The 9,683-nt window shown below is 40.0% G+C and overlaps 2 protein-coding genes across 2 annotated transcripts; one reads left to right on the top strand and one right to left on the bottom strand.

Annotated features, from left to right (window-relative positions):
- Positions 1 to 169: 169 nt before the first annotated feature.
- exosc6 (exosome component 6) lies at positions 170 to 1,563 on the top strand (the record flags this gene model as incomplete). The annotated part of the gene is made up of 2 exons (XM_080504312.1): positions 170 to 450; positions 958 to 1,563. 2 exons carry the CDS (start codon positions 170 to 172, stop codon positions 1,502 to 1,504), a joined length of 828 nt encoding a protein of 275 aa, XP_080360438.1. The 3' UTR covers positions 1,505 to 1,563.
- A 1,929-nt stretch (positions 1,564 to 3,492) lies between these two features.
- Positions 3,493 to 9,447, bottom strand: psme3ip1 (proteasome activator subunit 3 interacting protein 1). The gene is made up of 7 exons (XM_080505408.1): positions 9,383 to 9,447; positions 7,411 to 7,547; positions 7,200 to 7,298; positions 6,158 to 6,281; positions 5,085 to 5,222; positions 4,906 to 4,997; positions 3,493 to 4,177 (listed from the first exon to the last, which is right to left on the bottom strand). The coding sequence occupies exons 2-7, from the start codon at positions 7,535 to 7,537 to the stop codon at positions 3,915 to 3,917; spliced, it is 843 nt and encodes a 280-aa protein (XP_080361534.1). The 5' UTR covers positions 7,538 to 7,547; positions 9,383 to 9,447; the 3' UTR covers positions 3,493 to 3,914.
- Positions 9,448 to 9,683: the final 236 nt, after the last annotated feature.

The raw sequence follows: 9,683 nt of genomic DNA, 5'->3' as shown, positions 1-9,683 counted from the left end.
GTGTGTGTGTGTGTGTGTGTGTATATATATATATATATATATATATATGTAGTGACTGTCACGCCATAGGACAGTTTCTTCTGCCACTGTGTTTCCGGGCCATAGGAACCTTTCTTCTGCCACTGTGTTTCCGGGGGGACTGTAACGCTTCCCCTAACTTCACTGCAGCATGCCTACCGATACGAAGCGCGTCCGTGGCCCGGAGGTTTCCCAGAGCCCGTCTCTGTTTCTGTGCCACCCCGCAACCGTGGTTCTTCCCTCGCAAGGGCCAAGAGCGGACGGTCGGCAGCGGGACCAGGTGGACGTGCGGCCAGTTTTCGTGCGCTGCGGCCTGGTGAGCCAAGCTAAAGGCTCCGCGTACATCGAAGCTGGAAACACAAAGCTCATGTGCTGCGTTTATGGACCCCGGGAAACGGATCGGAAAGACGAGACCGATATGAAATGTGGAAGGTTTGTTGTCACATTTCATTAATTACGCACATTTAAATTGAATGTAAATATGTTGTAAAAAAAAAAAAAAAAAAAAAAAGTTGCCGTTTTACAGTGTTTTTCCAAGATTTATAAACATAAGCACCAAAGACTAGACTAAATAGTAATAAATAGCGTCACTAAACATGTCACAAAGTATGGTTCAAGTAAGAATCCCAATTATTGGCCAAATAAATATATATCTGATCAGCATGAACATTATTTTGGCATTCTGTAATTTAGTTGAAAGCTAACAGATGATTTGTTTGTTCACTTATATTACAAAGTGTTTTATAAAACCATTAAAGATGGGAAAAACTGCACGGGAAAAAAATCGGCAATATAAAATAAGTAAGACTAAAATGACGGGCATTTCAAAAAGGTTTTTTAAAACTAAAACGATGTAACACTTTTTAAAGTGAATTTTAATAAAATTACATAAAATTTAACATTTTTGGATCTCCAAATTGTCTTTTCCTGTGTCTGCAGACTGACAACTGACATGCGCTTCACTCCATTCGCCTGCCCACAGAGGGGCTCCTGGATTCAAGGGAGCCAGGACAAAGACTTCTCCCTGATGCTACATGAGAGTCTTCAGCCGGCCGTGTGCCTTCACAAATACCCCCGCTCTCAGATTGAGGTCAACGTGATGGTTCTGGAGAACAGCGGGTCGGTTCTGGCCCATGCAGTCACATGCGCTTCTCTTGCTCTCGCGGATGCGGGAATTGAAATGTACGACCTGGTGCTCGGTTGTTCCATCCGACAGGACGGCAGTTCTTACGTGGCTGATCCCTCCTACTTGGAGGAAAACTACAGCGGCTCAGTCGGTGGCGAGAACCAGGGTCGTCTCACTGTCGCGTTCCTTCCCAGTCTGAACCAGATTTCCGGGCTCCAGTCAGACGGAGAAATGACAGAAGAGACTCTCACAGCTGGCGTTCGAGCCTGCATTGAAGGATGTTATAAACTGTACCCAGTCGTCCAACAAGCCCTGACCAAGGCTGTGCGCAAAGCCGCCCCCCCACCATCAGAGAGCTGAGAGCAGGACTGAATCAGTCCTGCTCTGTAGCTTTTCTTCAGTCATGCTGTCTGCTAACATTTTCTCTCTACGTAATAATGACTTTTCAATTTATACCAATATATTTGTAATAAATGTTTTAAAAAAGTAGTTTATCTTGTAATTAATGGTATCACCACTAGATGGCACCTGATGTTGGGTTAAGGAAAGATGGACTTGATCCCCCACAGGGGAACGTTTGAATGTCATAGCACATGACAAATATTAAAAGTTCACCATGAATACAGTAATATAACTAATAAGAATATGGCAACTGAAGATTTATAAAAAGCCAAATCATATCGACAGATGCAGATAAGTCAGTACAGAGCTGCATGTGGTTAAAGCCAAACTGCTGTTGTACAATCTACACATTCAAACTGGGCAACTCGATTCCTGTGAGCCAGATGTGCTAATGACACTTGAGTAATTTTATTTTGTGAAGTTATCAATCAGCTCAGAATCATGACGAGTGAAAATGAAATCTGGAATATCCAAGGGAAAGTTAACTTGAACTACTTTCTAATGTATATATATTATAGTGGTATTACTATTGTTTTCACAACTGTTGTGCGGGAATAAAATCCCCAACTGAATGTGCATACATGTTAGAGGTATTTTTGTCAATGGGGTCTATTATCAGCAAGATTCACAATATTTTAAGAGGTTTTGTTCCAATTGCAACAATTCCATTTGATGAATCTTGGCACATTGCAAACCTAGAAATAAGTTAAAGGTGCAAGATACACAATTCTTGTTCAATGTCCATCAATATAACCTCAGATAATCAGCAGAATGACAGTCCTGAAACACTTTTTTGTGTGTGATGTACTTCTAGTATAAGTACCAAAAGTCCCCTTGTTTTAAGTTCCTTTAGCCCAGTCTTGCAATACATGTTTACAAGATGGTGTATTGAGTCACTCAAACTAGCAGCTGAAAAAATAGTCAATGCAATAATGACTGAAGTTTTTGGCTTTTTCAAAGTGATGTAGTCTACAGGATGAGCAGGTTTAAACCATTTACCCACTGGCTACAATCTGGACAGAAGATCCTAAGGTCTGAAAGCCAGACCATAAACTGACTGACATTAAAGTGACTCAACACGGCCACTCCAAGGTTTTACCACTTGTGAAAAAATCAAGCTCAGGAAGAACAAGATTAAAAGTAACTGTCCCCTTAGAGGACAGTTTGTTTGGTATCTCGGGAATGGCAAAAAATTCAATACAATTGTTTTGGTTCTATTACACCATTTGCAGAAGCTTTAAGTATACTATATACAAGGTTAGGCAAAATATGTTAAACTTCAGCCTAAATCCTTCGGTCTTCCTCTATTTGTTTGGGTTTTTTTTTCACCCTTTGTTGCTTCGTTTTGTATTTGGTTGACCGAATAAACTACTACTACCATGTACAATAGAGGTATGAACTAAATCTTACCATTACAAAATCTATGACTTATGAAAAAAAAAGAAACTTATTGTGTTGTACTCGCACATATCTCACAGCAAGAAAACAAAAGTTCTTTCTTTATTTCTTTGACCAACAAAACAGCACTCCATCACCTGAGAAAGCAGCAAACGTTACACCATCTTTCCAGAATGATGACTTTAAAACAATCAACGTACTGGTGAGTAATCACATTAAAATTCACACAATTTTTGTTTTTTCCATATCAGTCAATCTGGAATAACTCCAATGAAATGGGGGAGGGAGAGAGAGAGAGAGAGAGAGAGAGGGAGAGAGAGAGTGTCCTGCTCGCCCTTCTCGTCAGTTCATTGTTTTAAGATTTGAGTTATGTGACAGTCTAAAGCAGTCTCCTCCTTTGCTCCACAGCTGTCAATCACTGCTTCCTCAGCCAATAGCACAGCTTGCGGTCGCTGTGGGTCGGTTTGGAAGGGGGGGTGTGGTGAGGGGGGGCGGGATGTCGTCAGGGTGGGCAGTGCGGGATTGCTTGCTCAGCCTAAACTGCGTGAGATGCAATTGGAGGGAGGAAGGAAGGTTGGAGGTGTCATGTTGGAGTGCCACAATAACCATAACAAGAAAACAAAAACAAAACAGATGCACAGACTTAGTTCAGAAAAGACTTTCGATTGGTTTCAGCTTTATTGCGCTGAACTTTGAGGACAAAGAGCATCTCACAGCTGTGAATACAACGTAGTTACTGAAAGCTGTATGTTCCAAGTGTATAAGAAATTTCACATGATTTATCATCCTCAGCATATACGATTATTTTGTATGTATGTGTACTTCTACATCAGTTAATGTATATATGACCTTTTTTTTCCACCCCACTGGTGTGGGTCAACCCTATCTCGGGTGAGGCTACCTTTTCTTACTACACTTAAAATCTGCAAACACGTTAGCTTTCTGTGTATGTATGTGTGCGTTTCTGACTCTATCTGTAGGCCCTGTTGTGGCGGGGGTACGGCGACATAGTTGCGTCCACGCTACCTTCGCTGTCCGAGCTGCTGTCGGAGTCGCTGCTGCCTGAATAAGCACTGAGTCCCGGTAAAACGCCCACGCACACAGCAGCCGACGGCAGGTGCAGTACGCCTTGACCCGAGCTCAGGGGGGCCGCCAGTGTCTTCGATGTCAACCCGGGTACCGTGAGCTGAGCTTCAGCTGCCCCTGCGCCTCCTCCTGCTCCGCACTCCTGTTCTGAACACCACAACACACTGTGAGATTCAGAGAAACTACTCACCCCTGCATATTAAGTAACCAAAGATTTGAATTGAAAAATCTTGACGATCACATTCGCATGCAGGCTGTAAAGGTGCATTCATGAGCAACTGGAGAGGAAAGTTCAAAGTTATGAAAGGAAAATGCATGACTAAGCCTGCAGAACTCACTGTGATGTCACATAAACTAACAACAAGGTTCAAGATGACGAATTCCAGTTAGTGAGTCTTTAATCACTTAATTAGTGCATATTTATAGTAAAAAGTAATTGTTGTCAAACATACACTCTGAAATTCCCTCTTCTAATCATTGTTTATAGATAAATGCAAATTCTGTAACTGGATTTCAGCTCATATCGAAACTGTCATACAAAACTGGTATATAGGATGCAATAATTATAGGGACTGAAACACACTTAAAATAATGGCAAAACAAGAAAAAGGTGAGGAACGACTTGCCAATATTCTTGTCAGCACAACTTAAAAACAAAAGTTATCAAAACTTATTAGTTACTGTGAAATCTGAGTAAGCTTGCACCAATCTCTCTCAAACTAATTTTTAGCTGAGCTTCTCCGTGACACGCTTGTTCAGTTTTCTTTCCAATATTGGAAGAATCTCAGACTTTGGATTTATTTGACAAACACGCTCCATCTGTGAGAGGAATGTGTATGTTTGTTTGGTCCATTCAGCCTCAGACTGCAGCCCACCTGTGTGTCTGTCTCCGTTTCCTGTTGTCTCTGAAGCTGCTGTTGTTATTTCCACCTTCTGTTTCTTACTGCTGTCCGAAGACTGCGAGGAACTAGGTGTGAAAAAAAAAGAAGAATAATAGACTGAAGAACATTTAAAGTCATTTCATTTCGGTTAAAGAGTGAGACTGTGTGTGTACCTGCGTCTTTTAACAGCTCCGGCTAATAAATGAGCTTGAGAGAGGAGACTAGTTCTTTGCTGCGGCCCTGAAGGTTTAGCCGCAGGCTTTTTTTCGGGTTCTCGTTTACTGTCTACAGCTGCTTGCTTCACTCGAGCGCTGTGACAATGCAGTGTTAAGGTTTATTATCTACTACAAAGGAAGATCAGGTAGAAAAGGAGCGACCCATTCAACTCTCTGTGTATGGATCCATCACTGCGCTGGATTAAAAGACAGATTTCAGAGGCACAGAGAAGCACAAAGGCAGAGTGAGGAAAAGACAGCGACTCACATCGAGAGCCTGATGATGCGTGACAAAATAGGGTGAAGAGTTCATGGAGTTCAACAGAGGGCCATACCTCGAAAGACACAAGGTTTGTGAGAAAGATAGCTGCTTCAACATAAGTCTAATTAAAATCAAGCCATGTTAAAACTTCTGTCAAATTTGATTGGGACCTGTCCAATTGAGGTATTAATAAAGAATGTGAAATGACACAGGGAAAAAGTTTTGAATACAGCTACTGAAATATCCTACTTAAATGTGCTTTTGGTTCATTTTTCCACACAAACTGTCTTCACACCTTCTATGAACTCTGATCTTTAGTTATTTCCCCAGATTTCCCTTTTGATTCACATAATTTCTCTTCTCGCTGCTTTATTTTCCTTTCTGAAACCACTTGATAAGTTTCCTCAGATGTATCTTGGCTCACTGTATTGGTGAAATATGCTACTTCCTTTCAACAGATTTTCTATTAATCCTATTCTTTTTAACATTTTAAAATGAATGTAAAACTTTGCTTTTGAAACAGTTTCACTGTTTGGATTTGAGTTTAGATCAATGTTAAATGTGAAAGAAAAAGAACAACAAAAAAACAACAACACTGACCAGTATTTAAGTTTTTACAAACAGTCGACGCGAATCGTTTTCCTCCACATTATGCGGTGTTCTGTGGCCTCTCTCCATTCCTCATTTCTTAAAAGAAAGTAAAACAAATTAAACTATTCCAACCATTTATGATGATTATCATCAACCTGTCAGCGTGTATTTAAAGGATATTCTGTACTCCAATAGCTCCTTCTTCTCCTCGTCTCTGCGCTGCTTCTCCACCAGGCACTGTTGCCGGGAGACCTCGTCCAAGAAACTGGTCTCATCCTCGTCCAATCCCCTCACCATGTTTTCTGTCACCATGGAAACATGTTTTCAACACATGGCAGAGAAGAGACTGAATGTGTACACCCCCCCCCCCCCCCCACACACACACACACACACTCACACACACACACACAGACACACCTACAAAGCAAGCTGTGATGGTCGAGCCTTAAAACAAACAACACTGATCTTCAAAGAGATGAAACATGTTAATGGAATGATTTAAGATCATGAATGTTTGGAGAAACTCAATGTTGGTTTTTCAGCAAGTAAGATATACATGAAAAAATAATGGTTGAATATCTCCTGAAAAAATTACATGTTTAATTGTAGATTTTCCGTAACACAATGAAATATAACTTGAAGCACTTCAATGGGGAATTCTTGCAGAAGAAATGCATAGAAAGGTAAAATACTTAGTTTTGCCAGTTACATTAGTATTATTTGGCAGCAATTAAACAATATGTCCACAGGTGAAAACACATACATTTCAACATAAAACAAACTGACAGTTGGAAACTCAGCTCAAGGTCAAATCATGTAAAAAAAAAATTCTGGAATCAGACATGTTTTTCAATAATGACAACTGGTATGTGCTCCAAATAGACATATTAGTATACATAGGGTGACAAGGCAGAAAAGACAAGACTGCAATCCATCTCTGTGTTCAAAACAATGACAAATGATTTCTTAGCCAGATTAAAAATGGATATTATCATTAATTATTTGTAATGATTGACCAGACATCTGAATACGACATCAGGATTATGTCTCCATTGAAAAAGCTCCTGGGAAAAACTGACCAGACAATATGTTATATATCTGCAAACATAATCCATGAACGTCATCTGAAGATGTTTCCCCAAGACCGACATTCACTATGAAGCCACATGAATGTAGAGCAGAGTGGAAAAAGAAGGAAGGGGGTTAATTCAAAGACCCACTGAATTTAAGTTGCTCCTCAAATTCCTCTTGCTTCTTATCTTTCTGCTCTTGGAGTCGTTCAAAGAGGGAACGATTGTCATACTCCTCCTCTGGTACCTCTGACAGGGATACATACACACAAGGGTGGTTAGAATTGTATAGTTGCAGGTATCTCAGAAGTTTGTTTTGTTTTGGATCTGTGTGTGTGATCGAGTGAGCGTGTGTCATTACCCTCTGGATCATCAGGTTTTCTGACTTTCTCCCATTCTTCTTGCCTCTTCTTTCTTCTCTCATCAAGCTCTGCTTCCGATACAAACTTCCTGCTGAGGTCGACACCTGCTGATTCTCCACCCGCCATTACAACTACCCTGCAAAGACAAAAAGGTCTCTTAGTGTCATGGGTTCCTGAGATGATTAAAGGATCTAAGCTTCCCAAGATAATTGCATCTGTTTATGTGCAATACATAAGTCATACAATCCAACCTTGATATAACAGGCTGACAAACTACATACATTTCCTCTTGAGATACACTACATAGACATGTATTTGCAGTCTAAATGTAAGGATTTTATATAAGCACCTTTATGAATTTGCTTACTTTAACAATACCTATTATAGTTTCAAGGTACACTGATGGCATTGATAAAATACATAGAAAGAAACACAAAAACATACAATCTTTGCTTGTTTTATTTGTTTTGGTGTGCAAGCCTTTGGATTATTTCAAACTATTTTTGCACCTTGTGTTTTGCTTTCCTCTCATTTTATCCCTCTTGTATTGAACTTCAGTTATTGTACATGTCTTTGCCATCGTTTAGAGGTGGAGAGTGTCTCAAAAGATCTAGTGCATTTATTGTGATTTTTTTGGTCATTGTGCATCTACCAATAACCATTTGGTGTTAGTCATGCTTGTTAATTGTATTGTATTGTCTTGTATTCATATGCATTGAACTAGTATGTGTCTCGTTACATGCGTTTGCTGTCACTTTGCTGATGTCAAGTCTTTTAGACCCAAGTCTCATATTCTACATAGCTCCCAAAGAGAAAGGGTTAAAGGTCAGTATTCATCTTGACTTCATGTCACTCAAAACATCAAATGAGGCCAGAACTCTGGTTATCATTACATACGTTTTCACTAGACTGGATTGATACAAGTGTGTTTACAGGTCTCAGTATAAAGTCTGTAAGACAGCTGCAGCTAATCCAGAACAGTGTGCCCCTGTGTCAAAGGCTCGCCTTCAAAATCGTACTTCTTGTCTATAAAGGTCAAAGGCTCGCCTTCAAAATCGTACTTCTTGTCTATAAAGCTTTAAAATGGTCTCGGGCCAAAATACAGGTCAGATTTACTTGTATAATATGAAACCTTCAGACCCCTGATGTTTATGAGTGTTTTAGTCAAGAGTAAGATTGAAGCAGCTTTTAGTTCCCATGCAGCACAAACGTCCTGAACATCTGAGGACTCCTGTCACACTTCTTTTAAATCGGTCCTTAAAAGACTTATTTGGTCCAGGCTTTAGAGTAAACAATAGATTCGACTTATTTTATTACCTTTAAACCTTTTATTTTAATTGCTGTCATGCTCATGCCTTTTTCAATCGCCTCGTTTTTATGCAATCCATAATCCCAATCTATTATGATGAAGATTTTGAATTGCCTTGCTTTAAAGAATGTCCATTATCTCATTGTAAAGCCTTGTGTCTAAATGGTGCGATAGACGTTTTTTTTTTTTTTTTTACCTAGTCTGAAAAACATCTTGTTTGAAAGGTAGTTTTAAACATAAGTTGACGCCGGTCGTCTCGGATATATTCTTTTTTAATATTGCAGACGTAAATGGGCCTGTGGATGGACGTCGTTTCTCTAGATCAGCGATAAGAACGTTAGTTTCGAAGGAAATATTCAGGGCAGCGGTCACAATTTATTACTAGTTATACGACAACAATGGTATTATTAATATGCAATAACAGTTAGTGTTTGAACAGCCTGGGGTTTTACTAAATTGCATAGAGCTATTAAAGCTCTTGACCTGCAGACGGATAGCATTAGCAGTTAGCATTGAACGTGTCACCATGGCTGCGTGAGGCAGAAAAAGCATATCATGTCGACAATGCAGAGGCTTTTAAAAGCACAACTTGAAACACTTTAATGTCACGTTTCATGCTATTTCATATCGCGTAAGATAACGCAAGTGTGGCTATAACTCACCGTGCAGCGAACGACTCGATAAACTGCAGCCTCAAATCAATAGCCTTCTGCGTCACAACAAAATCGGCTCGTGACGAATCTCGCCGGACAACATTAGTTCCTACCCGGTTTTCCTGCACCATACCGTCTGTAGCGGAGCCTGGACTGTTGGTCAAACACTGTATTGTCTCCTCCTTCTCTCCTCTGACCAATTTAAGAGCTGAACATAAAATACACAACATTAAATTAACGTTAATGTAATTCTTACATTACATCTCTCTCGTAAATCTTGACACGTCATTAAAATTACCCTACACCAAAC

Source organism: Blennius ocellaris (assembly GCF_963422515.1).
Source record: "Blennius ocellaris genome assembly, chromosome: 11".
Taxonomy (NCBI): domain Eukaryota; kingdom Metazoa; phylum Chordata; class Actinopteri; order Blenniiformes; family Blenniidae; genus Blennius; species Blennius ocellaris.
This window is presented reverse-complemented; position numbering and strand designations above follow the sequence as displayed.

Excerpts from the sequence above, each read along its gene's own strand:
- psme3ip1 (XM_080505408.1), bottom strand. The coding sequence starts at position 7,537 with ATGGCGGGTGGAGAATCAGCAGGTGTCGACCTCAGCAGGAAGTTTGTA. Across the intron at positions 4,998-5,084 it reads GGAGCTGTTAAAAGACGCAG|TTCCTCGCAGTCTTCGGACA; the intron begins GTACACACACAG and ends TTTCACACCTAG. Across the intron at positions 4,178-4,905 it reads AAACGGAGACAGACACACAG|AACAGGAGTGCGGAGCAGGA; the intron begins GTGGGCTGCAGT and ends TGTGGTGTTCAG.